General features: G+C 47.4%; 2 protein-coding genes across 3 annotated transcripts in view; one reads left to right on the top strand and one right to left on the bottom strand.

Moving 5' to 3' along the window:
- Positions 1 to 2,904: 2,904 nt before the first annotated feature.
- SPCS2 (signal peptidase complex subunit 2) lies at positions 2,905 to 15,076 on the bottom strand. The gene is made up of 5 exons (XM_083362178.1): positions 14,809 to 15,076; positions 8,633 to 8,716; positions 6,926 to 7,086; positions 5,384 to 5,518; positions 2,905 to 4,460 (listed from the first exon to the last, which is right to left on the bottom strand). Exons 1-5 carry the CDS (start codon positions 15,049 to 15,051, stop codon positions 4,274 to 4,276), a joined length of 810 nt encoding a protein of 269 aa, XP_083218304.1. The 5' UTR covers positions 15,052 to 15,076; the 3' UTR covers positions 2,905 to 4,273.
- A 6,976-nt stretch (positions 15,077 to 22,052) lies between these two features.
- Positions 22,053 to 27,500, top strand: part of XRRA1 (X-ray radiation resistance associated 1) — a 27,550-nt gene continuing 22,102 nt past the window's right edge. For both annotated transcript variants that reach the window (XM_083362100.1, XM_083362101.1), the window contains exons 1-4: positions 22,053 to 22,158; positions 23,606 to 23,757; positions 24,697 to 24,768; positions 25,503 to 25,575. In XM_083362100.1, the coding sequence (XP_083218226.1) occupies positions 22,068 to 22,158; positions 23,606 to 23,757; positions 24,697 to 24,768; positions 25,503 to 25,575 (388 nt within the window). In that variant the 5' untranslated portion in view covers positions 22,053 to 22,067. The remainder of the gene's footprint in view (positions 22,159 to 23,605; positions 23,758 to 24,696; positions 24,769 to 25,502; positions 25,576 to 27,500) is intronic.

Below are 27,500 nucleotides of genomic sequence, written 5' to 3' on the forward strand. Positions count from 1 at the left end.
CTCCTCCTCCTCCTCCTCCTCCTCCTCCTCCCTTCTAGCACTGATGACGTTCCCTAGTTGGGTCATGAAACATCTCCGAGAAAACCACCCAGCTCAGAGAACACCAAGGACCCTCACAGTCCTCCTCCTCCTCCTCCTCCTCCTCCTCCTCCTCCTCCTCCTCCTCCTCTTCCTCCTCCTCCTCCTCCTCCTCCTCTTCCTCCTCCCAGCAGTGATGATGTCACCTAGTTGGGCCACAAAACATCTGCAAGAAAACCAAGCTCAGAGAGCACCAAGGACCCCTTCATCAATAATGGAGCATGGAGGAATGGAGCTGGTCTTGAAGTTTGAGGAGTCTTCTCCATGAAAATTCCACTCAGGTGGACAGGAAATCCCACCCAACCCTGCAAATGACCAAGAGATTCCACCCCCACCCCCACCCCAAATGATGATAATGGTCCTTCAGGAGATGGAGGAGAAACCACCCACCAATTCATTTCTCTAGCCTGATAACCTTGCTGACCTAACACCTTTGGCTTCCACGGTCTGCTAGATGGAAGTCCCACCAGGCTGTCTCTCTCTCTCTCCTGCAGGATTAGATACGGAGGACTGCTCAGGCAAAAAGTATCTCCAGAACCCATGGATTCGGCTTTTGAAAGCACTGTGAGTATCTCCTCCTCAAGGGTTGTCTCCCTGAGTTTCTCTTTTGAGAAGCCTTGAAAAGTGCCAAGGTTTGGAGGTATCATCCCACCTTCCATGGCTCCTATCATCCCTCCACGTGGGGATGGAAGAGCAGCGGGAGAGCCCTCGAACTGTCCTGACTGGAGAACCTCAGAACTTGGAGATACTGGCCCAAAAGCTGGAAGCTCCTCCACGGCTGGGCTAGCAGACCTTTGCCATGACTTGAGTCACTAAGCGGAGGGAAGTCCAGAGCAGTGGACCTCCGTGGGGCGCTAGGGCTTGAAGTCCAGGAGAGAGTCTGGGCCTTCGGTCAGTTCTTGAAGATAGGAAGAAGTTCATTTGCAACTCTGTAACTGACCTCGGAATCCCTTTGTTGAATGGTGAGGTTAAAGTCTAATTATGGACTCTTGGTTCCCCCTGTCCACTTCTCTCTTACAAGGCCTTAATAGCCTGACTTTAGGAAGACTTTTCTCCTCCAAGATTTCTCCTAGGTGTTTCTCTTTCTCCATACAGGGAAGTTAGGAAAATGAAAAGTAGGAAGGCAGACTCTCTACTTTTAGAACAGGGGTGGGGAACGATGGCCACTTAATGACCTGTGGAATTCTGGGAGTTGAAGTCCCCAAGTCATAAAGAGGCCAAAGTTTCTCCCATGCTGGCTCAGGAATTCTGGGAGTTGAAGTCCACAAGTCATGAAGGGGCCTTAGTTCCCCCATACTGGCTCAGGAATTCTGGGAGTTGAAGTCCACAAGTCATGAAGGGGCCCTAGTTCCCCCATGCTGGCTGAAGAATTCTGGGAGTTGAAGTCCGCAAGTCATGAGGGGGCCAAAGTTTCTCCCATGCTGGCTCAGGAATTCTGGGAGTTGAAGTCCACAAGTCATAAAGAGGACGTAGTTTCCCCATGCTGGCTCAGGAAAGTGACTTATGACCATTTCTCACACTTACGACCGTTGCAGCATCCCCATGGTCACGTGATCAAAATTCAGATGCTTGGCAGCTGGCATGTACTTATGACAGTTTCAGTGTCCCGGGGGTCACGTGATCCCATTTTAGGACCTTCTAGCAAGCAACGTCAACGGTTGAAGCCAGATCCACTTAATAACCAACTCGCTAGCTTAACCACTCTGGCAATTCACCGAATCGTGACGAACAAGCTCGCAAAATGGGGCAAAACTGACTGAGCAGCTTGCTTAGCAGCAGAAATTTTGGGCTCAGTTGTGGTCATAAGTCAAGGACTCCCTCCACTCCCGACTTAACACCGATCGACTATCCACCTGGACATATCCGGCTGCTTTGAGTGACAGATTCTCCGTTTCTAGGGATCGGTGGCAGAATCGATGGAGTCGTCCATGGAAGCCTCGGCAGGGAAAGATCCAACCCCGAATCGGATCTGAATTGGGATCGTTTGGTTTGTCAGATGATTTCTAAACCCCCCCCCCCATCCCTTTCCACCTTGAAAGACAGCATTCTTTTCACTTGGGGCTTTTCGGCCCTGAATTGCTCTGGGACTCCAGAAAGAAAACGTGTATAAAATATTAGCCACAAATGCCGTCCTCGTGAGTTGGTTGCTTTTTTTCACGCCCCTCCCCCTTCAGTTCCCGGGGGAACTAAAGACCAAATCAGATGGTCTCCAGCCACAGCTGGGTTGGGGGGGGGGGACTGGAGGAAATTGCTTAGATAAGCCAAAGGGTTGACTTTGGGCCAATCACCAGGAGACGGGGAGTTCTAGGCCCACCTTAGGGATGAAATCTATCTGGGTGACTTTGGACCAATCACCAGGAGACAGTGAGTTCTAGGCCCACCTTAGGGATGAAAGCGAGTTGGGTGACTTTGGACCAATCACCAGGAGACAGTGAGTTCTAGGCCCACCTTAGGGATGAAAGCGAGTTGGGTGACTTTGGGCCAATCTCCAGGAGACGGTGAGTTCTAGTCCCACCTTAGGGATGAAATCCATCTGGGTGACTTTGGGCCAATCACCAAATCCCACCTTACAGATGAAAGCTGCCTGGGTGCCTTAACCACTATACCAAATCGGCTCTTTTTTAAAATTTTCTTACAATATTTATAATTATGTAATCGATTTGTAACTTTTAAAGCTTTGGCCGTAAAAGAAAGGGGTGAAGTTTGTTACAATCCCCTATAATATTCAAGTGATTCGGTTCAGCCATGTGTGGGCACATATGTAAATAATTAAGAGCGACAATCTACAAATAAAACTGTGTATCCCACTCATGAACAATTCCACAATTACTTTTTCTGTCTTTTTATTGGGGGGGGAAAAAACCACACGCAGCATTTTTAGAAAATGGCAGTTTATGCGAAGAACAAAAGCAGACGACGGTCTTCCACCTCGTCAACTGCATGGATATAAGTGCACAAAAAAGGGTCAAAGTAGACACAAAAAATATTTTAAAAATCCACCATTTTTCTTCCACAGTTACGTCCTCAACTTAACAGTTCATTTACTGACGGTTCGAAGTGAACAGCTGCAACGATTCACTTCACAAATCTGTTGCGAGAAAGATCATAAGGCGGGGCAAAGCTGTTATTAACAACCGTCTCACTTAGCAGCGGAAATTTGGGGCTGCCTTGCGGCCGTTGAGGACTTATCGGTTATTTTCAAACCTCCAAATCAAAATTCCCACTCCCCAGGATGGCTTCTTTGGTGGCTTGGTAGATCAATAAAAAAAGAAAATAAAAAAATAAAAAAAATAAAACTGGTCCGTGACAAATCAGTTTAAGCGACAGACGTTACGGAAAAACACAACCACAATTAACTAAGCAGCCGTTCCCCTGCCGTTCGGATCCCGCCGCGGATTGTTTGACAATGCCTGCAGAACCGCCAATTTAAAAAGAAAAGGAAATAAAAATTAGGGCCAGAAAAGCTTTGCAGCTCAAGAGTTGACCTGTACGGGGGTCCCTGGTGCTCTCCGAGCCTGGCGGTTTTCTTGCAGACGTTTCACGACCCAACTAGGGAACGTCACCCGTGCAGTGGTGATGCTGTGCCACGGATGAGGTTACTTTTTAAGTCTGGGTGACGAAACGTCTGCAAGAAAGAAGGAAAAAAAAATCACACCTGAGCTCAGGCAGCACCAAGGATGTTGATCTTAAAGCAGGGCAGTTTTTAAGACTTGGGGACTCCAACTTCCCTCGTGCGGGCGCGGGAATTCTGGGAGTTGAAGTCCCCAAGTCATGAAGGGGCCAAATTTCCCTCATGCTGGCGGGGGAATTCTGGGAGTTGAAGTCCCCAAGTCATGAAGGGGCCAAATTTCCCTCATGCTGGCGGGGGAATTCTGGGAGTCGAAGTCCCCAAGTCATGAAGGGGCCAAATTTCCCTCGTGCTGGCGCGGGAATTCTGGGAGTTGAAGTCCCCAAGTCTTATAAATGGTCGAAATTGGACATCCGTGACCTAAAAGGAAGCAAAGCTAACCCAAACGAGACCGGACAGTCCTAGATTAAAATCCTCTTTTGCTCAAAGGAGGGGACGGGCCGAGGAAGGGAGAGAAAGGGAGGGGGGGGTTCCTCAGGACAAAACCAAGGTTGCCAATCATTGCTCGATTGCTTTATTGGCTTTAAGCTCCGCATGATCTAAGCAGGAAGGAAGGTGGCGGGCAGACTATTTAAGCTTTTTTTCTGTCAGGAGGCTGTCGTGAAGCTTGGAGACCTCGGGTTCAAAGCTATCCATGACTAAGGTCCCATTGCCGTCGAAGAATTTGGCGATGGATCGGGTGAACTCCGCCTCCCTCTGCTGCTTGCTTCGGCCGCTGATGAATGTCATTTTCAGGCTGTATTTGTCGTCAAACCTGCCGAAAGAGGGACAGAGGAGAGACAGGACGTGTCAGGAGAAGGACCATCCGGCTGGCGACGCTGGTGGTGCTTTGCAAAAAAATAAGTGAAACAGTAAAAATAGAATACAAAACACAACACAATATAAAATAAAGCCAAGAATCAACTAAATAATCTAACGTAAAATATAAAAATGCAAAAATAGGGAACAAAACAAGAAATGCAAAATAAGGTAAAATAACAACAAACAAAATATAAGGTATGAAAATGAACACAATAAAATATAGCAAATAAAATGAAAACACAAAACGTAGAAACAAGAAACAAAAAATAAAGAATAAAAGGTAAATGAAACTAAATTAAATTGCGAGTGCCTGATGGCAGAGATAGTCCTCGCTTAATGACCGGTCACATAGCCAAGGGTAGAGAGAAGGTGGGGGGCGTTTCTGCTGAGGTTAAGGCGGCTGCCCGAAGGACACAACGGAGCACGCAAGATTGGCAACCCAAACTATTTCGCGGCGGGATCCGTGCAGGACAACTTCCATGTCAAGGTAATAATTGAACAGCAAACCAGCTTGTATAATGTGAGATGTATGAGGGAATAGCGGGAATGACTAAGCAGGGTCTGTGTCCCTTTAACAGCCTTGGTATAAAAGGGAAGGCTCCGCAGATGCGGGCTCTCTCTTCCGTTTTCCTGCTGTAATTGTGCTTTGTTGGGTCCTGCTGTCTTAGCACACGCTTGTATATTGTTCCTGGTGTATGATAGTCTAGATAGTGTAAGATAAACCACCATTTAATGTAGACCACTGTTTACTGTGTTTACTCCTGAGTTATCTCAGCACATTGAGACTGGGTAAGCTCTAACATTCAACTTAAACTCTCTTCTGGGGGGGAGGGGTACCTTTTGGGGAGTCCTGGGAGGGGGGGAGGGGAGGGGTACCTTTTCAGACTTGAGGAAAGCTGCCAGATGTCGTCGGGATCCATCCCTGTCGGGTCTTTCCTGTGCGCTACCAGGAAGATGCTCTTCTCCTTATATGAGGTGTAGATGGTCAGAATTCCCATCATTACGAAATACGTTGGGCCAGGTTAAAGAAAGACACCAGGTCTGAGAATCATCAGACTTCTAAGGGACCGCGGAGGTCTTCCAGTCCACCCCTCTCCGAAGTAGGAGACCTTATTATGCCGTCCCAGACAAATGGCCGCCCAATCTTTTCTCGAAGACCTCCAGCGATGGAGCACTCAAAGCTCCGAGAGGCAAGCCCTTCCTTCCTTCCTCTCTCTTTTCCTTCTCATTCTCCTTCCTCCGTCCCTTTCTTTCCTTCCTTGTCTCTCTTTTCTCTTTCCTCACCCTTTTTGCTTTCTTCCTTCTTCCCTTCCTAAATTCTTCCTCCTTCTCTCCTCCCCCTTTCCTTCTCCCTCCGTTCCTCTCCTCCCTCCCTCCCTTTTCCTTCCTTCCTTGTCTCATTGTCTCCTTCCTCCTTCCTTTTTGCTTCCTTCCTTCCTAAATTCCTCTCGTTCTCTCCTTCCCCCCTTCCCTTTCTCCCTCCCTTTCTTTTTTCCTTCTTTCCATCCATCCATCCATGCACCTATCTAGCCTTTCTGTCTGTCTGTCATCTGGATGCTCCAATGGTCACGACTGCAAAGACCGGCCGCAACTCGCTTTTCCCCACTGCCGCTGAAACTTCGAAAGGCCGTTAAGCAAACGATCGTAAGTTGAGGACTACCCGTATCTCAGGAGCGGTTGGCGCCGTGGTTCCACCAAGAACGGCTTCCCATCCCGGCTTCAAGGAGACGTAGTCTGAAGCCCAATTCCCGTTGGAAGAATTCGCCTTCCGCTTCTCTCACCTAGGAGAGCAAGGCCTTCCGTTCCAACTTGATGAAAAGAAGGCAACGAATCAGAGAGAGGCTACACACCTCCAGAAGCTTTGAAGAGTTGATTTTTGCCACAAGCTCCGAGACAAAATTAGAGAACGGGGCCTATGGAAGAGCAGCCTGGCACCACGGCTTCGTTCCATCTGTTTATAGCTTTTAACGTGACTTGATAACGTCGTTTTAATTTTCAACCGGGAGCCGCCCAGAGGAGCTGAGAAGATAGGGCGGCTGTGTAAAGGCGGAGATCAAAATTAAATTCAATTAAAACCGAGTACGAAATCTGAAGGGAAACGGAGGCGGCACATCTGTAGCTCCTCAAGATTGAATGCAGATGGTCCTCCAATTACAATCGTTTCTTTAGCGACCGCTCACAGTTACAACTCCGGCCTGCGAGGACACCCCAAAATGAAACCGGCTCTCTTTCCCGCTTGGAAAATGGGCAGAGCATCAGACTTGGGAAGATCAGCTCACCTGACTTCTCCTTAAACCTGGCCAAAAAAAAAAAGAGACCTCAGGAACCCAGCTCGGGGCTTCGCACACCAGCGAAGGAGGGAAAGCGAACGGTTTTTTTTTAAAGGGGGAGGGGGGCGGCGGCACCGGAAAAGGATATGATACCACGCAGACAGCCAGCACCGGCTTCGACTCGGGGAAGGGGTGAAGGTAATCCCATATTAAAGCCACGATGGCGAAGAGGCAGGAGATGGTGCAGATGATAAGGCGCCCGTCGATCAGGCAGAAGTTCTCTACGTATTTATACTTTTCCAAGAGGACCTGGGAACAGGGAAAAAAGGGGCGCACGGTAAGCACAGGGCTGCACCCTCAAAGGGAAGAGGTTTGCCAACAGGAGGGAATATTCAGGGCATGGGGTGGGGGGGGGGTCCTTGGTGTTCTCTGAGCTGGGTGCTTTTCTTGCAGACATTTCGTGACCCAACTAGGGAACATCATCAGTGCTAGAAGGGAGGAGGAGGAGGAAAATTGTGGGGTCCCTGATGCTCTCCGAGTTTGGTTGTTTTGACGTTTCATGATTGAACTACAGAAGAGCACCAGTGCTAGAAGAGTGGGAAGGTGCAGAGGAGGAAGAGGAAGAAGGAAGGAAGGAAGGAAGGAAGGAAGGAAGGAAGGAAGGAAGGAAGGAAGGAAGGAAGGAAGGAAGGAAGGAAGGGACTGTGGGGTCCTTGGTGCTCTCTGAGCTGGGTGCTTTTCTTGCAGACGTTTCCTGACCCAACTAGGAAACATCATCAGTGCTAAAAGGGAGGAGGAGGAGGAGGAGGAGGAAGGAAGGAAGGAAGGAAGGAAGGAAGGAGGGAAGGAAGGAAGGAAGGAAGGAAGGAAGGAAGGAAGGAAGGAAGGAAGGTCGGGTCCTTGGTGCTCTCTGAGCTGGGTGCTTTTCTTGCAGACATTTCGTGACCCAACTAGGGAACATCATCAGTGCTGGAAGGGAGGAGGAGGAGGAGGAGAACTGTGGGGTCCTTGCTGTTCTCTGAGCTGGGTGGTTTTCATGCAGATGTTTTGTGACCCAACTAGGGAACATTGTTAGTGCTAGAAGGCAGAAGGAGGGAGGGAGGGAGGAAGGAAGGAAAGTGGGGTCCTTGGTGCTCTCTGAGCTGGGTGGTTTACTTGCAGACATTTCATGACCCAACTAGGGAACATCATCAGGGCTAGAAGGGGGGAGGAGGAGGAAGGAAGGAAGGAAGGAAGGAAGGAAGGAAGGAAGGAAGGAAGGAAGGACTGTGGGGTCCTTGATGTTCTCTGAGCTGGGTGGTTTACTTGCAGACATTTCATGACCCAACTAGGGAACATCATCAGTGCTGGAAGGGAGGGGGGTTTCCAGAGAGGAAGAAGAGTAGGAGAACGATGACAGTGGATTCCTTGATGCCCTCTGAGTTTGGTTGTTTTCTTGCAGACATTCATTACCTAACTAGGAACATCATCATTGCGGGAAGGGGAGGAGGTTTGCAGGGAGGAGGAGGAGGAGGAGGAGGAGTGCCCACTGTCAGCAGTTCGATCCTGGCGGCACAGAGTTGACTCGGCCTTCCATCCTTCCCAGGTCAGTAAAACGAGGACCTAGATTGTTGGGAGGTGACATGCTGATTCTGTAAACTGCTTAGAGAGGGCTGTAAAGCACTGTGAAGCAGTATATATGTCTAAGGCTATTGGGGAGGAACGGATCCTCAGCAATGGCAGAGCAACACATATGCAGACATTGCAAGCTGACCGGCATGAAAACAAGCGGGAAGGAGGCTGGGAGAATGGATGGGGAAGAGACCGGAATTGGGCCAAGGAGTCCAGCTGTTCAGAAAAGGATGAGGGAGCTGACCTTTTTGGCGGAGTCGTCCAGCGAATTCTTCACCGCTGACCCGTCCCACTTGTCCACTTTGACGGGCTTGTCGTCGATTTTCCACTGAGGCAATTTTTAAAAAGAAAGAAAGAAAGAAAAAGCAATCTGAACAAGAGTTCATTCAGTGACCAAAGCTACAACTTAAAGACACTAAACATCACATGGGAAAACTATGAAGTATTTGCCCGACAATGCTGGCAGTCCCTTCTTCAACAACGACGACGATGATGTTGGAAGGGACCATGGAGGTCATCTAGTCCAACCCCCTGCTCAGGCAGAAAACCCTATATACCAGGGGTGTCAAACTGCCGGCCCGCGGACCAGACGCCTCATGCAGAAGCCGCGCCCACCCCACTGCCAGCAATGGCAAAACTGTCCCAATATGTTGCGCGACGACACAAGTTTGACGTTTCTGCTCTGTTCCATTTCAGACAAATGGCTGTCCAGTCTCTTCTTAAAAACTTCCACTGTTGGAGCATTCACCGCTTCTGGAGGCAGGTAGTTCCACTGGTTAATTGTCCTCACTGTCAGGAAGTTTCTCCTTGGTTCCAGGCTGATTCTCTCTGTTATAGAATAACAGAGTTAGAAGGGACCTTGGAGGTCATCTAGTCCAACCCCCTGCTCAGGCAGGAAGCCCTATACCATTTCAGACAAATGGCTGTCCAGTCTCTTCTTAAAAACCTCCAGTGTTGGAGCATTCACCGCTTCTGGAGGCAGGTGGTTCCACTGGTTAATTGTTCTCACTGTCAAGAAGTTTCTCCTTAGTTCTAAGTTGCTTCTCTCATTTGTGAGTTTCCATTCTGACTTTGAAGAGCTACTAGATGCAGTCCTCGACTTTTAATGACCAGCATTGAAAAAAAGGGACCTAGGACCATTTTTTACCCTTACAACTGATGTAGCACACACACACACACACACACACACATGCACACACAAACGGTTCCAAGATCAAAATTCAGATGCTTAGCAACCGGTTCATATATAAACCAGTGAGAAATAGAAAATATCCAAATAGATAAGTTGTGTATTCTGAATATTAAGATTTTGAGATGAATTGTGATAAAAGGAACCTTGGGTTACTTTAAAACTTGGAAACTATAAATATTAAATGTTAAAGTTAAATATTAACGGGAAGCTAAAAACTGGGGGAAACTAATTGGGACAGTGTCTATTAAGGCTGAATGTTAACATAATAAGGATATGCATAAGCCAAAAATTATTGATAAATATAAGAACGTCATTTTTATTTAATTGATATAATAAGAAATGGATTAGTTTAAACAGGAGACAGTAAATACTAAGGGGAAGAGAGAGGAAAAATTTAATGTACCAGCTTGAGACTTGTACTAAATATAGTTGTATGTCATTGTATTATTGATTAACCCAGCCACCATGTTGCTTTTTAAATACTTAAATGTAAAGTATTCAAGGTACTGGTAATGACCTATAAAGCCCTAAATGGCTTGGGTTCGGATTATCTAAGGGAACACCTGCTGCCGGCATCAACTTCCCATCGTCCTGTGCACTCCCACAGGGAGGGCCTTCTTAGGGTACCGCGGGTCAAGGAATGCTGGCAGGTTATTCCCAGGGGAAGGGCGTTCTCTGTGGGCGCGCCGGCCCTATGGAACCAACTTCCCACGGAACTCAGGACTGCCCCCGACCTTCGCTCATTTCGCCGGGACTTCAAAACTTGGCTCTTTGAGCTGTTTGGCCCAGACTGAGGGGTTTTAATTTAATTGGGTTTTAGTTTTAATTTCAGGGACTGGAATTTAATTAATAGTTTTAACTGATTTTAATTTTTGTATGCTATGTTTTCTAATTTTCCCTGTAAACCGCCCTGAGTCCTACGCGAACAGGGCGGTATATAAATTTAAATAATAAATAAATAAAACTAGAAAATCAATAAAAATTTTTTTAAAAAAACAACTTAATATCGATTCACTCAACAGTGGCAAGAAAAGTCGCAAAATGGGGCAAAACCTACACAACTGTTTTGCTTTGGCAAAGGAAAATGTAGGCTCATTTGTGGCTGTTAAGTCAAGCACGGCCTGAATATGAACACAATCAAGTAACATTAATGTCTTTAAAAAAAACACCCTCACTTCACTTCTCATTTTGGTGTTTCCTCCTCCTCCTGGTTGACTAGCTTCAAAGAAAAAGACACGTCATCCTTTCTGAAACCCAAGGGCCGTATCTAAAAAAAATGTCAACTGTCCGGGATGACAACTTAATTCTAACTTTTTAAAGTCAAATCGGGCAGTCCGCTTGCTTATGGGCAACAGAGCTGAAACGGCTCAGATCAAGGCAACACCGTTGTGCTTTTAGCCTCAACACAGAAGGAAGGAAAAAGAAATGGGTAAAGTCAAGGCTGCCATAAAAAGCCTTCCTCCTCGAAGAATTATAAAAATAAAGAAGAGTTTGTTTCTTAAGATCCAATAGCCTATGTCTGACGGGAGTGTAAGCGAAAGATGGGATTTTATTTTTGTTTTCAATCTAAGGAAAGCTGAACACAAGTGAGGGAATCTGCCTGTGAAATTGAGAGAGAGAAGGACTTTGAACAGAATAGAATAGAACTGGGACCTTGGAGGTCTTCTAGTCCAGCCCCCCCCCCAGGAGAACGTATATACCGTCTCAGACAGGTGACTGTCCAGCCTCTCCTTGATTAATTGATTTGACTGATTCTCTTTTAAGAATAAGCACAGCAAAAGAGTAAGGAGGATTTTACACACACTATGTCAGACCTTTAAACACACAGTCCTTGACTTTACAACCACAACGGAGTCCAAAATTTCCGCTGCTAAGTGAGACATCTATTTAGTGAATTTTTGCCCCGTTTTACATTTCTTGCATTAGTGAAATTAGTAACGGGGTCGTTACGTGGCTTCCGTTGACTTTGGTCGTAAAAGGGGATCACAAGACGCCCCCTCCCATCTTTTTTTTAAATGTATTTTGCCAATATACAAACAATACAAATAAACTCGATATAAAGATTGATCTCTTATAACAGTATGCAGTCATCAGAACGCACTGTCAACTTTGGAGAATAAATTTAGCATATGTTAAAGGTCTTCACACTTGGCCCTTTAATGATTTGTGGACTTCAACTCCCAGAATTCCTCAGCCAGCGTCCCTGGCTCAGGAATTCTTGGAATTGAAGTCCACAAGTCATCAAAGGGCCAAGTTTGAAGACCCCCTGGCATATGGCATCTACAGCGCTCATGCAATCCCCAGATTTACCACGCTAATAGAACACATTACACGGGTAGGCCTTGATTGACGACAACTGAGCCCAAAATTTCTGTTGCTAAGCGAGACATTGAAGTGAATCCCCCATTTTATGACCTTTCCTGTCACGGCTGTTAAGTGAATCCCTGCACTGGCTAAATTAGGCACATGGTTGTTAATTGAATCTGGCTTCTCCACTGACTTTAGACTATTCAGAATAGATCTGGAAGGGACTTTTGAGGTCTTCTAGTCCAGCCCCCAGCTCAAGCAGGAGGACCTATACCAGGGGTAGGCAACCTTGGCTCTTTTATGACTTGTGGACTTCAACTCCCAGAATTCCTGAGCCAGCCATGCTGGCTCAGGAATTCTGGGAGTTGAAGTCCACAAGTCATAAAAGAGCCAAGGTTGCCTACCCCTGACCTATACCATCTCAGAGAGGTGATTGTCCAGTCTCTTTTTAAAAACTTCCAGCAATGGAGCGCCCATGATTTCTGGTGGCAAGGAGTTCCATTGGTTAATGGTCCTCACTGTCAGGAAGTTTCTCCTTAATTCCAGGTTTGCTTCTCTCTTTGGTTAGTTTCCATTCGTTGCTTCTCGTCCTGTCTTCTGGGGCTTTGGAGAATAGCTTGACTCCCTCTTCTTTGGGGCAGCCCCTCAGATACTGGCACATTGCTATCACATCTCCCCTATTTCTTTTTTTCCATCCTGCAGCCGTTCTTCGTATGTTTTAGTCTCCAGGCCTCAGATCATCTTAGCTGCTCTTCTCTGAATTATGTCCAGACTCTCAACATCTTTTTTGTGATCTGGTGACCAAAATTGGCTAGGGTATTCAGTTCGCCAAAGGGGACCACGTGACGCAGGGACACTTCAACCGTCATAAATACGAGTCAGTTGCCAAGCGTCTGAATTTTAATCAAGCGACCACAGGGATGCTGCAATGGACCTGTGAAAAACTCGCTTTTTTCAGTGTCGTCATTTCGAGCAGTCACTAAGCAGACTGTCGTAAGTCGAGGACCAACTGTATTTCATTTAGCATAGGGCATCTACAGACTAGCGCCGGACGGCGCCCGATCTCCGCTCCTTTAGCCGCGATCTAAAAACATACTTGTTCGAACAAGCCCGCCTGGCCTGATGGGGGATTGGTGGGGTTTTTACTGTATTTTATTGGGGTTTTACTATGCATTAATTGTTTTTTTAGTGGGCATGTATTTAATCATTTTTTTAACTTTTGTAATTCTGTGTTTTTTATTCTTGCCCTGTTCACCGCCCTGAGTCCTTCGGGAGAAGGGCGGTATAGAAATATTAATAAATTAAATTAAATTAAATTAAATTAATAACCTCACTAATAAAACTCAACATTATACAAACCGACACAAATAGAAGTTTAAACAAAACGTCAACAAAGAGACACACCTACGAAATAAAAACACCTGCACAATAGCAAAAGCATCTCACCAGGCTCAAGGTTGACTCAGCCTTCCATCCTTCCGAGGTAGGTAAAATGAGGACCCAGATTGTTGGGGGCAATAAACTGACTTTGTAATAATGCTGCTTTGGGGGGGGGGGGTGAAAGCCCTAATAAGCAGGCATATACATAGAATGAAGGCTACTGCTAAGCTTGTAAGCCGCCCTGAGTCTTCGGAGAAGGGCGGGATATAAATGGAATTAAAATAAAAAATAAATAAAATAACCGGAGATGACCTAATAGTTTATTGTTGTTAGCATATGGTAGTTTATGATTGTTTTTTACTTTTATACCTTGTATTTAGCTCTGGGAAGTTGGGGAGGGGGGAAGGGGAGGGGGGGAGGGTTGGGTAGGGTGGGTGGGGGTGGGGAGGGGTTGTTTTGTTAAAGATAAAATGTATTGAAAAACTTTTCAATAAAAAAAATAGCATAACCGGAGATAAAATACTGAATTAAGGTAAAAACAATGCAGGAAGAGTCACGAGAGCTGGGGAAAACACCTCCCTGCAGTATTTAACCATTTGTCTGGAACGGCAGAGGGTCTCCTGCTCGAGCAGCTGGTTGGACTAGGTGACCTCCGAGGCCCCTTCCAACCCTGCCCTTCTGTCATTCTGTAAGGGGCTCCCACTCAAGCAGGGGGATGGACTAGATGACCTCCGAGATGCCTTCCAATTCTAGTTACTGTGATTCTGTAAGGCTCGCCTGCTCGAGCGGGCGTGTGGGGGTGGGGGGGCTGGACTAGATGGCCTCCGAGGTCCCTTCCAATTCTAGTTACTGTGATTCTGTAAGGCTCTCCTGCTCGAGCGGGCGTGTGGGGGTGGGTGGGGCTGGACTAGATGGCCTCCGAGGTCCCTTCCAATTCTAGTTACTGTGATTCTGTAAGGCTCGCCTGCTCGAGCGGGGGTGGTGGGGCTGGACTAGATGGCCTCCGAGGTCCCTTCCAATTCTAGTTACTGTGATTCTGTAAGGCTCGCCTGCTCGAGCGGGGGTGGCGGGGCTGGACTAGATGACCTCGAAGGTCCCTTCCAGCTCCTATTCTATTCTATTCTATTCTATTCTATTCTATTCTATTCTATTCTATTCTCCTTTCTCCGCACTTAGAATTCCCAGCTGGCCAATCAACGGCCAGGCTCTCCTTCTCCTCCTCCACCTTCTCCCCCCCCCCACGCTCCATCTGCGTCTCCCAAACGGGCGGCTGAGGATTCTGGGAGTTGTAGTCCCCGCACCTCTGACAGGCGCAGGGTTATCCAAGCGGGGCTCGGCCCCTCTCTCTCTCTCTCTCTCTCTCTCTCTCTCTCTCTCTCTCTCTCCCGAGAGAGCGCGGCCCTCTCAGCTGCCGGGCCGGGGAGACACTCCCAAGGCGAACCGGGTCGGGGAGTCATTTAGCCCGGCCGCCCATCCCGCCTCGTCCCGGAGGGGCCTCCTCGCGCCCCGCAGGCCGGGCGGCCGCCACGCCTAGCCGCTACCTTGTCTAGGATGCCGTTCCTACTGGCGCCGCCGCCTCCCGCGCCGCCGCCACCGCCGCCGCCGCCTTTCGCCGCCATCTTGGCTCCTCCTTTCCCCCTTCGCGACCTGTTCGCCGCCGATTGGCTGAGTGGGGAGAGGCCCGCGCAAAGGACGCCGGGACGGGCAAGCGCCGCCCTATAGGAAGCGGCGGCGGCGCGCGGAGCAGGCTGGGAAGTGGAGTCCTGGGCGGCCCGGGTTGCCATGGCTACCTGGAGACCGGGGAGGGAACGTGGGGAATCGCGGTTCGCTGGGCCGGCGAAAGGAGCTCGAGGAAGGCCGGCCGGCCGGCTGGCTGGCCGGTCAGTCGGAGCCGCCGTCCTCCCTCCTGCGTGTGGGGCTAGGGCGGGGGGGGGGAAGAAGAAAAGCGCGGGAGTCTTTCTAGCCACGGGAGGACTCGGCGCTCTATGGTTTGCTCCCCATCTTATTAATCAGCTTTAATTTTGGTGTATTTCTCCATATATTAATTCGTTGACCGGACTTTCCCCAAGTCCCAGAAGTGGTGAATGCTCCAACACTGGAAGTTTTTAAGAAGAGGCTGGACAGCTCTTTGTCCGAAATGGTACAGGGTTTCCTGCCTGAGCAGGGGGTTGGACTAGATGACCTCTAAGGTCCCTTCCAACTTTTATTCTTATGATGATGATGATGGAGCTCCCTCTGGGTATTCCAGTCCCCATCTCCTTCCGCCAGCTAGCCCGGCCCCACACAGACAGGGTGGGTAGATGGATGTGGATTAGGGTTTATGTAGTCCTCTCCCATCCCATACTGGGGATTGGGGGGGGAGAAACCTTGGAGTCCCCCCCCTTAGGATAGGAAGGGCGATGGCTGCATCCACAAGACACCTTTTACCTGGCCAGGCCATCGCCGGCATTCCCCCAACAGGTGAACGAACGAATCTCGAGTCAGGGTTTTGTTTTCACTTTTTGCTTAAATTTTGGCATTTCAGCAAAACGGGAGCCGGCTGAACACAGGCAGGATCGCAGCTGAGCCCAACGTTTCTATTGCTGAGCCAGTCGTTTGACGAGTGAGTTTTGCCCCACCTTACGACCTTTCTTTCCAAAGTTGTTAAGTGAATCCTTGCAGATGTTGAGTGAGTCACACGGTCGTTAAGTGAATTAATAATAATAATAATAATAATAATAATAATAATAATAATAATAATAATAATAATAATAATAATAATTTTATTTGTATACCGCCCTTCTCCCGAAGGACTCAGGGCGGTGAACAGGGCAATAAATACTAAAATACAAAGATACAAAAGTTAAGAGAAAATTAAACAAAATGCCCAATGCCTTACAACAATAAGTTAAAATACATTAAAAGCAGTAATAAAACCCAAATCCCATCAGGCCAGGCCGGCTTGTTCAAACAAGTAGGTCTTTAGATCCCGTCGGAAGGAGCGAAGGTCGGGCGCCATCCGGAGCTCAACCGGTAAACGGTTCCACAAATCCGGCGCACCCACAGAGACGGACCTCCCCCTGGGAGCCACCAGACAGCATTCTCTGACCGGTGTCACCCTGAGGAGGCCCTCTCTGTGGGAGCGCACAGGGCGGAGGGAAGTTGATGCCGGCAGCAGGTGATCCCTAAGGTACTCCGGACCCATGCCATGTAGGGCTTTAAAGGGCATTACCAGCACCTTGAATCTCACCCGGAAGACAACGGGAAGCCAATGCAGCTCACGGAGCAGAGGTGTAACATGGGAGTATCGGGAGACTCCCAGCACAACTCTCGCGGCTGCATTCTGCACCAGTTGGAGCCTCCGAGTGGTCCTCAAGGGCAGCCCCATGTAGAGAGCGTTGCAGTAGTCTAATCAAGAGGTCACGAGCGCATGAGTGACCGTACGCAAGGCATCCCGGTCTAGATAGGGCCGCAAGTGGCGCACCAGGCGAACCTGGGCGAAGGCCCTCCTAGTCACAGTTACTATATGATCTTCTAAAGAAAGCTGTGAATCTAGGAGGACTCCCAAGTTGCGAGCCCTATCTACGGGGGGTAATAACTCACCCCCCATAGAAAGATGGAATATTCTGAATTTCCCGAGATGCCGGTATGCACAGCCACTCAGTCTTGTCAGGGTTGAGTCGAAGCCTGTTCCTCCCCATCCAGACCCGGACGGCCTCCAGGCAGCAGGACATCACGTCGAGGGCATCACTGGGGTGGTTTGGGGTCGAAATAAAAAGCTGGGTATCATCAGCATACTGATGATACCCAACTCCAAAACCACGAATGATCTCACCCAGCGGCTTCATATAGATGTTGAACAGGAGAGGCGAGAGGACCGAAGGAACTCCACAAACGAGAGGTCTTGAGGTCGACCTCTGCCCCCCCGCCAACACCGACTGCGAACGTCCCAGAAGGTAAGAGGAGAACCACTGAAGAACTGTGCCTCACACTCCCAATCCCCTGAGACGCCGCAGCAGGATACCATGGTCGATGGTATCGAAAGCCGCCGAGAGGTCTAATAGGACTAGGACAGAGGAACATCCCCTGTCCCGGGCCCTCCAGAGATCATTCACCAGAGCGACCAATGCCGTCTCCGTGCTGTACCCGGGCCTGAAACCCGATTGGTACGGGTCCAGATAATCAGCTTCATCCAGAACCAGAGGGAGCTGATGCGCCACCACGCTCTCAACAACCTTCGCAAGAAAGCGAAGGTTGGAGACCGGACGAAAGTTATTTAACACAGCTGGGTCCATGATGATGTTGGAAGGGACCTTGGAGGTCATCTAGTCCAACCCCCTGCTCAGGCAGGAAATCCTTATACCATTTCAGACAAATGGCTGTCCGGTCTCTTCTTGAAAATTTCCAGTGTTGGAGCATTCACCGCTTCTGGAGGCAGGGTGAATGCTCTATAACACTGCAAATTTTTAAGCATTGATTTTGCTTGTCAGAAGGTCGCCAAAGGGGATCACCTGACCCCAGGACCCTGCAGCCGTCAAAATTGTTGTTGTTTTAAATGTATTTTGCCAATATACAAACAATACAGATAAAGGCGGTAAAAAGATTGATCTCTTATAGCAATGTGCAGTCGTCAGAGCGTACAATCGACTTTGAGGAATCTTTTAAAACGGCCTATGGCCGGTCTTTTTTTTTTTTAAAGAAGAGGTGTGTTTACAAAATGACGTAGGAGAGTCTGTGTGCCATGGGTGGTGCTCAGAGCAACAGAGTGCCCATGGCAGCAGTGCTTAGTGCCTACTGAAGTCCTAACTGCAAACCAAATTTTATTTTTTAGATCCTTTTATTTGCTTGTTTCTTAACTGGTCAAATTTCCCTTTGTTTACGGAGCTCAGAGTGGTGTGCACTTTACTCTTTGCATTTCTCCAACAACAACCCTGTGAAGTAGGCAGGATTGGACTGAGGGAATAGGGTCCCCAAAGTCTATCCAGTGATCTTTCCTCTTCTTTCCTCACCCTTCCCTTTCCTTCGCTTTTTTCTCCCTTTCACTATACTTAACTTTTTTACTTTATTTTACTTTACTTTATTTACAATAAATAATAGTTTTACTTTATCGTGTATTATTGGTCACTGTTCTATCCAGATTGGTACTCTGTTTCTTCAGAAGGATTCAGACAATCCAGAAAAATTTCAGAGACAACGAGAAAGATCAGAGGATTAGGCGTGCAGTCCTGTAAAGAGGAATCTTAAAAAAGTCGGGATTATTTAGGATTGAGCAAAAAAAAAAAGGGACTTAATACAGATTTACAGTTCAAATAAGCACTAAAAATGTGATTTGTGACCCGTTTTGCACACTTACGACCGCTGCGACATTCCCCCATGGTCACATGGTCAAAATTCATACTCTTGGAAACCGACTCTTATTTATGACGGTCGCAGTGTCCCGGGGTCACGTGAATCCCTTTTGCGACCTCCTGATAAGCAAAGTCAGTGAGGAAAGCCAGATTCACTTAACGACCAGGTTACTAATTTCACAACTGCAGTGATTCTCTTTAACAATCACGGCAAGAAAGGTGTTCGAAGGGGGGCCCAAACTCACTTAGCAACCGTCTTTGCTTAGCAACAGAAATGTCGAGCTCCATTGTGGTCGTAAGTCAAGGACTTCCTGTAGTCTTTTTAAAAAAAAAATAACGAGAAAGGATGCTACTTGAAGCTGATTAAGGCTTCTTCTCATCAGCCCAGAAAATTAAGCCCACAGGGTTACGACCCCCCCGAGATAGTTTCGTTTAGATCCCTGCCCCGAGCTTGGGGTTGGATTAGATGACCTCAAGGAGCGACTGCCGGCCCTTATTCTCTTGATTCTTTCTTGTCCCAGCTGTTTCTTCGATGGATTGGAAGCGTGAGGAATTTGACCAGAGTGGTTTAAAAATCTAAGCCCGGGCTTTGAATGCTGATAGCCAAGCTGAGATACGGCAATGCCCCCGCCCACACACACACATGAGAACTTGTGTGGTGCCTTTGCTTACTTTGTGGCTGGCGTTTGCTGTGCTCCGTGTGGGGGGTGACGAGCTACGCGAGCGGGGTGGTGAGCGCTCTGGTGACTGGCGTTGGAGGGGGACATTGGCACAGCGGTTCACGTTGATTTGGACCCTCACGTCGCCATGGGTCACCCTCATTGCTGGTCCGGCCAGGTGGTGTCTCCTCTTGGCAGGTCCCCTTGAGAAGGAGCCATCTCGGGCATGTCACAGAGGCCTGGCTGCTTTGTTAAGCAGTGACACAGCTGTGTGTATGTTTGTGTATGGGGGGGGGTCTCCCCTGGAATAAGTAGGGCTTGCAAGGATCAGGAGTTTTGGTTTTGGTTTTGCAAAAGGGGACAAATAATAGAATAACAGAACTGGAAGGGGACTTTGGAGGTCTTCTAGTCCAGCCCCTTGCTGAAGAAGGAGAGCCCTGTGCCAGTCCAGACAAATGGCTGTCCAGTCTCTTCTTAAGAGCCTCCAGTGATGGAGCAGCCACAACATCTGGGGGAAAGAAGAGTTGGAAGGGACCTTAGAGGTCTCCTAGTCCAACTTAATGAAGAGAAGGACGAGGAGTGACAGGAGAGCAGTCTTCCAAAATCTCAGGGGCTGCCCCCAAAGAAGAGGGAGTCAAGCTACATATTCTCCAAAGCACCAGAAGGCAGGACAAGAAGCAACGGATGGAAACCGATCAAGGAGAGAAGCAACCTGGAACTAAGGAGAAACTTCCTGACAGTTAGAACAATTCACCAGTGGAACTCCTTGCCTCCAGAAGCTGTGAATGCTCCAACACTGGAGGTTTTTAAGAAGAGACTGGACAGCCATTTGCCTGAAATGGTGTAGGGTTTCCTGCCTGAGCAGGGGGTTGGACTAGATGACCTCCAAGGTCCCTTCCAACTTCATTATTATTAATGCTCAAGAGGAAACCCTACGCCATTTCAGGCAAACGGCGGCCCAGTCTCTTCTTATTTATTTATTTTTATTTATTTAGTTGCATTTGTATACCGCCCTTAAGGGATTCTTCTTAATCTCTTGCAAATTTTCTTAATACACGTAGTCCTCACTTTACAGCCACGACTGAGCCCCCAAAATTATGTTGCTAAGCAAGACTTTGTTCGGTGAGCTTTTTCCCCATTTTGCGACTTTTCCTGCCACAGTTGTTAATCTGAATCACTACAGTTGTTAAATTAGTCTACATGGCTGGTTAAGGGACTCCGGCTTCCCCCACTGACTTTACTTGTCAGTAGGTCACAAAAGGGACCCCGGAATGCTGCAGTGGTCGTAAGTGTGAAAAATGGTCATAAATGACTTTTTCCGGTGCCTTCGTAACTTTGAACAGTCACTAAATGAAGTGTTGCAAATGAAGGACTACCTGTAATGAGAAATTTGTTATTTGTGGTTATAAATTATTGTTGCTGTAAATTATATGTCCTTTTGCTCTGGGAAGTGAACAAATGTCTCACTTAGCAACAAAATATTTGGGCTCAGTTGTGGTTGTAAATTGAGGACTCCCTGTGTACTTAACTGTTCACTCAGTTATGCAAATTTTCAGGGTTTCTAGGAGATGCTAAACCATAAACTACCCATGCAGTCCAAACTGCCCAGCAAACTAAGGTTCAGAGGCGACGGCCTCATTTGCACTTCAATCCTCTTATGGGGAACCCTAATTTCAAGCAGATGAAGACTTTAGTGGCTTTTGTTTATCTAGAAACCAGGAAGTAATTTTATGCCTCAAAACATGCAGATTAACTTCCTTCCTCCAGGACATTATTGATAGAGATTTCAAAAGCTGCGGTTTTGCCGCTGTTGGAAATGTTCTAATTAGAATAGAATAATAAAATACAGAATAGAATAGAATAGAATAGAATAGAACAGAATAGAATAGAATAGAATAGAATAGAATAGAATAGAAAATAGAATAGAATAGAATAGAATAGAATAGAAATGCAGAATAGGATAGGGTAGAATAGAATAGAATAGGAATAGAATAGAATAGAATAGAATAGAATAGAATAGAATAGAATAGAATAGAATAGAATAGAATAGAATAGAATAGAATAGAAATACAGAATAGAATAGAATAGAAATGCAGAATAGAATAGAATAGAATAGAATAGAAATACAGAATAGGATAGAATAGAAATGCAGAATAGGATAGAATAGAATAGAATAGAATAGAATAGAATAGAATAGAATAGAAATACAGAATAGAATAGAAATGCAGAATAGAATAGAATAGAATAGAATAGAATAGAATAGAATAGAATAGAATAGAATAGGAATAGAATAGAATAGGATTATGGAATGGAATGGAGTGGAATGGAATGGAATAGAATTACAGAATACAATAGAATTACGGAATGGAATGGAATGGAATAGAATAGAATAGAATAGAATAGAATAGAATAGAAGAATAGAATAATAAAATATAGAATAGAATAATAAAATACAGAATAGAATAGGAATGGAATAGAATAGAATAATAAATTATAGAATAGAATAGAATAATAAAATACAGAATAGAATAGAATAGAATAGAGCTGGAAGGGACCTTGGAGGTCTTCTAGTCCAGCCCCCTGATCAAGCAGGAGAACCTACGCCATCTCAGACAAGTGACTGTCTCGCCTCTTCTTACAAACCTCCAGGGATGGAGCACCCACGATTTCTGGTGGCAAAGCTGTTCCACTGGTTCATTGTCCTCCCTGTCAGGAAGTTTCTCCTTAATTCCGGGTTGCTTCTCTCCTTGATCACCTTCCAGCCATTGTTTCTTAATGAACGTGTTCCTTTGCTTTAAGGGCTGAAAGAAGATCATGGCCTCATTGTATAAACTGGATGATGGACAGTGTTACCCGACCAATTGCTTCCCAGCTAAAAGCCTCCTGCAGCCTCGATCCGAAGAAGGTACCGTGTCCGGACATGCGATTTTTAAGAACTGGGGAAAAGATTTAAGGATCTTTGCAGCTGAAAAAGGAGAGCCTTCTGGAAACGCCTCTGGTTATCCTAGAGTAGCGCTCCCAGTTTGTAGCCTGTCATGCTCTCAAAACATTGAGGCAACGAAAAGCTCAGCTAGTTGTGCAACAAGAGTGCAAATGTATTGTGTGAATCCTCTGCTCCTGGTGATTGGCCCAGAGTCACCCAGCCAGCTTTCATGCCTGAGGCGGGACTAGAACTCCCCGTCTCCTGGTGATTGGCCCAAAGTCATCCAACTGGCTTTCATACCTAAGGCGGGACTAGAACTCTCCGTCTCCTGGTGATTGGCCCAAAGTCACCCAGCCGGCTTTCGTGCTTAAGGCGGGACTAGAACTCGCCGTCTCCTGGTGATTGGCCCAGAGTCACCCAGCCAGCTTTCATGCCTGAGGCGGGACTAGAACTCCCCGTCTCCTGGTGATTGGCCCAAAGTCATCCAACTGGCTTTCATGCCTAAGGCGGGACTAGAACTCTCCGTCTCCTGGTGATTGGCCCAAAGTCACCCAGCCGGCTTTCGTGCTTAAGGCGGGACTAGAACTCGCCGTCTCCTGGTGATTGGCCCAGAGTCACCCAGCCAGCTTTCATGCCTGAGGCGGGACTAGAACTCCCCGTCTCCTGGTGATTGGCCCAAAGTCATCCAACTGGCTTTCATGCCTAAGGCGGGACTAGAACTCTCCGTCTCCTGGTGATTGGCCCAAAGTCACCCAGCCGGCTTTCGTGCTTAAGGCGGGACTAGAACTCGCCGTCTCCTGGTGATTGGCCCAGAGTCACCCAGCCAGCTTTCGTGCCTGAGGCGGGACTAGAACTCCCCGTCTCCTGGTGATTGGCCCAAAGTCATCCAACTGGCTTTCATGCCTAAGGCGGGACTAGAACTCTCTGTCTCCTGGTGATTGGCCCAAAGCCACCCAGCTTGCCTTCGTGCCTAAGGCAGGACTAGAACTCTCCGTCTCCTGGTGATTGGCCCAAAGTGACCCAGCTGGCTTTCATACCTAAGGCAGGACTAGAACTCACTGTCTCCTGATAATTGGGCCAAAGTCACCCAGTTGTATTTATGGCTAAGGCGGGACTAGAACTCACCGTCTCCTAGTGATTGGTTCAAAGTCACCCAGCCAGGTTTCATGCCTAAGTCAGGACTTGAACTCACCACCTCTTGATAATCGGGTCGCTCAGTCAACTTCCATGCCTAAGTCAGGACTAGCACTCACCATCGCTCCTGATAATTGGGCCAAAGCCGCTCAGTCAACTTTCACGCCTAAGGCAGGACTAGAACTCACCGTCTCCTGGTTTAACCACTAGACTAAAACAGCTCTACATCTCCCCTTAGTTGAGCTCTCCTAACTGGGCGTGCCTGTTAATTTTGTTTCTGGACATATCACTCCAGGAGCCGGTCACTGGCAGGTGGCTCGTCACAATGTGGAGAAAAGCAAGATCAAGTGGCTGTTCGGCACAAGGGATGCCCAGCAGAGCTGGCAAGACCATTGGTGGAAAGCCCAGAGGCCCAGGGCCGAGAAAGTCCTCAACAGGGCCCAGCTGGTGAGTATGGCCTTGGTTGCGTTGCTTGCTTCTCCTGTCCATTGCAGAAGGGCTGGACCAGATGATGCTTAGGGTCCCTTCCAGCTCCACAAGGAGAGAAGCATCCTTAGAACTAAGGAGGAGTGAGAACAATTACTTAGTGGAACAACGGCTGGCCTCCAAGTTGTGGGTGCTCCAACACTGGAGGGTTTGAAGGACAGCCGGTTTGTCTGGAATTGCATAGGGTCTCCTGCCTGAGCAGGGGGTTGGACTAGAAGACCTCCAAGGTCCCTTCCAACTCTGTTACCCTGTTATCCTTCCTTCCTTCCTTCCTTCCTTCCTTCCTTCCTTCCTTCCTTCCTTCCTTCCTTCCTTCCTTCCTTCCTTCCTTCCTTCAAGACACTATTTGTCTGGAATGGTACAGGGTCTCCTGATTAAGCAGGGGGTTGGACTAGAAGACCTCCAAGGTCCCTTCCAACTCTGTTATTCTGTTATCCTTCCTTCCTTCCTTCCTTCCTTCCTTCCTTCCTTCCTTCCTTCCTTCCTTCCTTCCTTCCTTCCTTCCTTCCTTCCTTCCTTCCTTCCTTCCTTCCTTCCTAGAAGACACTGTTTGTCTGGAATTGTATAGGGTCTCCTGCCTAAGCAGGGGGTTGGACTAGAAGACCTCTAAGGTCCCTTCTAATTTTGTTATCCTGAGTTAAGCCTCTAGACCCTAACTCCTGTCTTACTTGCTCTTCTCCACCCTCTTGGAGGGCCACAGCCTGTTCCCTTCATCCTGTCCATCCATCAGCTCGCCCAGGCCCTATTGAAACACCACCACCCACCCAGAGGCACGGAGACCCATTTTAGCAGAGTATCCTCGTGCCGCAAAATTCATAGGAAATCGGCTTTAATTCTTCCCATTTTTGCTTGATGGACTGACTGTTCCCCAGTTCCTTTTCTCTGGCTTGTGATTTCCAGATGAAGCTCCACTCCGTGGAGAAACCTTCCGACTTGTGCTCAGTGAATATCAGCCACCAGAATTTCGCCTTGGTGAGTAGGAATCTGGACCCACAACGTCACGTTGCGTCAACCTGGAGGGGCTGGTTGCCTCCCCCACACCTCCGGGCACTGGGGCACAGAGGCACGCCAGACCCCTTGTAGATTGCATTTTGGGTAGCTTTGTTCTGTTACTTTTTCTCTTAGGGTGGCTAGGACTTTTTATTTATTTATTTTTATTTTCATTTATTTATTTTCATTTTTATTTATAGAGCAGCTTACCCCCAGAAATCGTGGCCGCTCCATCACTGGAGATTTTCCAGAAGAGACTAGACAGTCACCTGTCTGAGATGGTGTGGGTTCTCCTGCTTGAGCAGGGGGCTGGACTAGAAGACCTCCAGAGTCCCTTCCAGCTCTATTCTATTTTAACTTCCTAACAGGGAGGACAATTAGCCAGTGGAACAGAAGTTGCTTTCCGAAATTGTGAGCGCTCCATCCCTGGGGATTTTTAAGAAGAGGCTAGACCAGGGGTAGGCAACCTCGGCTCTTTTATGACTCATGGACTTCAACTCCCAGAATTCCTGAGTCAGCTGACTCAGGAATTCTGGGAGTTGAAGTCCATGAGTCATAAAAGAGCCAAGGTTGCCTACCCCTGGACTAGACAGTCACCTGTCTGAGATGGTGTGGGTTCTCCTGCTTGAGCAGGGGGCTGGACTAGAAGACCTCCAGGGTCCCTTCCAGCTTCCGTTCTATTCCACCTATGGTTTCTTGTTTTTATGCCTTCCCAGGCAAGGGAAAACGACTTTCTGCAGTTTGATTCGGTCGCCTACGTCAACGCCACGGAAAACCTGCTGACTTTAGGTAAGGAAACCAAAGGGTGGGGGCGTCACTCTGATTTTCGGTCTGGCTCGGGATGGGTTGTGTCTGCTTGGGGTCCATTCTGATGCCAGGTGGTCCTCGACTTATTTTGTATGTGTGTGTCGGTGTGTGTGTGTGTTTGTGTATATGCGTTTTATCAAATTTTAGTAATAATTTGTTTCTGGAACTTTGCACTTTGATATGGCCCAAGGGCTAATCAATCAATCGATAAATAAAAGTATATGTGTATGTGTGTATTATGTAGATGTGCAAGTTGTTTATTTTTATTTTTATTTTTTAAATTTATTTTTATGGAACAGCTTACACCCCCCCCCCCCCCCAGAAATCATGGGGACTTGTTTCCCTGAGGATTGATAAGAAGAGGATTACGGTTAGGGTTTTCCCAAACAACATTTTCAATATTTAGCAAACAGCAGAGTGTCTGGCTACATGTATTGAACTAACAATAATAGATATAGTTCGTTATCATAAACCATATGTTAGTTCATCACTCAATAGCCTTCTTGCCAATATATGTTCAAAATTACATATCACGTTCCTTTCTCCCTGACTCGTTTTTCTAGCCGTCGATGGAAATTATCCCATGTTCTAAAGTACACTGAATCATTGCGTTTGTTAAGTGAATGACATGGTTGTTAAGCGAGTGACACGGTTGTTAAGTGAATCTGGTTTTTCCCCGTTCCCTTCACTTGTCAGACGGGTCCAAAAGGGGATCATGTGACCACCACCCCTCCCAGGACACTGCAACCATCTTAAACACGAGTCAGTTGTCAAGCAGGTGAGTGTAAATCACGCGACCTCGGGGACGCTGCAACGGTGTGAAGAACGATTCTAAGTCACTTTTTCCCATGCTGTTGTAACTTCAAACGGTCGTTAAATAAATTCTTGTAAGGGGAGAATTACCTGTATATGTATGTTGTTGTTAGTTGCAAAGTCGTGTCCGACCCATCGCGACCCTATGGACAATGTTCCTCCAGGCCTTCCTGTCCTCTTCCATCTTCTGGAGTACATCTAAGCTCAAGCCTCCTGCTTCAGTGACTCCATCCAGCCACCTGATTCTCTGTCGTCCCCTTCTTCTCTTGCCCTCAATCTTTCCCAGCATGAGGCTCTTCTCCAGTGAGTCCTTCCTTCTCATTAGGTGGCCAAAGGATTTGAGTTTTAGCTTCAGGATCTGGCCTTCTAAAGAGCAGTCAGGGTTGATCTCCTCTAGGACTGACCGGTTGGATCGCCTCTTAGTCCAAGGGACTCGCAGGAGTCTTCTCCAGCACCAGAGTTCAAAGGCTTCAATTCTTTGATGCTCAGCCTTTCTTATGGTCCAACTTTCACTGCCATACATTGCAACTGGGAAGACCGTAGCCTTGACTATACGCACTTTTGTTGACAGGGTGACGTCTCTGCTTTTTAGTGTGCTGTCTAGATTTGCCATGGCTTTCCTCCCCAGGAGCAAGCGTCTTTTAATTTCTTGGCTACAGTCCCCATCTGCAGTGATCTTGGAGCCCAGGAAAATAAAATCTGTCACTACCTCCATTTCTTCCCCATCTATTTGCCAGGAATTGAGAGGGCCGGATGCCATGATCTTGGTTTTCTTAATGTTTAGTTTCAACCCAAGTTTTGCACTCTCCTTCTTCATCCGCAACAAGAGGCTCTTTAGTTCTTCTTCACTTTCTGCCATTAGAGTGGTATCATCTGCTGTATATGTATATGTGTATATAATTATTTCGCCCTTTTGTCCTACAAGGGGAGAACCGTTCCTTTAGAGCAAGGGTCTTCAAACTTAGCCCTTTGATGATTTGTGAACTTCAACTTCCAGAATTCTGGGAGTTGAAGTCCACAAGTTATCAAAGGGCCAAGTTTGAAGACCCCTGCTTGTGGACTTCAGCTCCCAGAATTCATCAGCCAGCATGCCT

This window comes from Vipera ursinii, assembly GCF_947247035.1.
Source record: "Vipera ursinii genome assembly, chromosome: 4".
In the NCBI taxonomy this organism is placed as follows: domain Eukaryota; kingdom Metazoa; phylum Chordata; class Lepidosauria; order Squamata; family Viperidae; genus Vipera; species Vipera ursinii.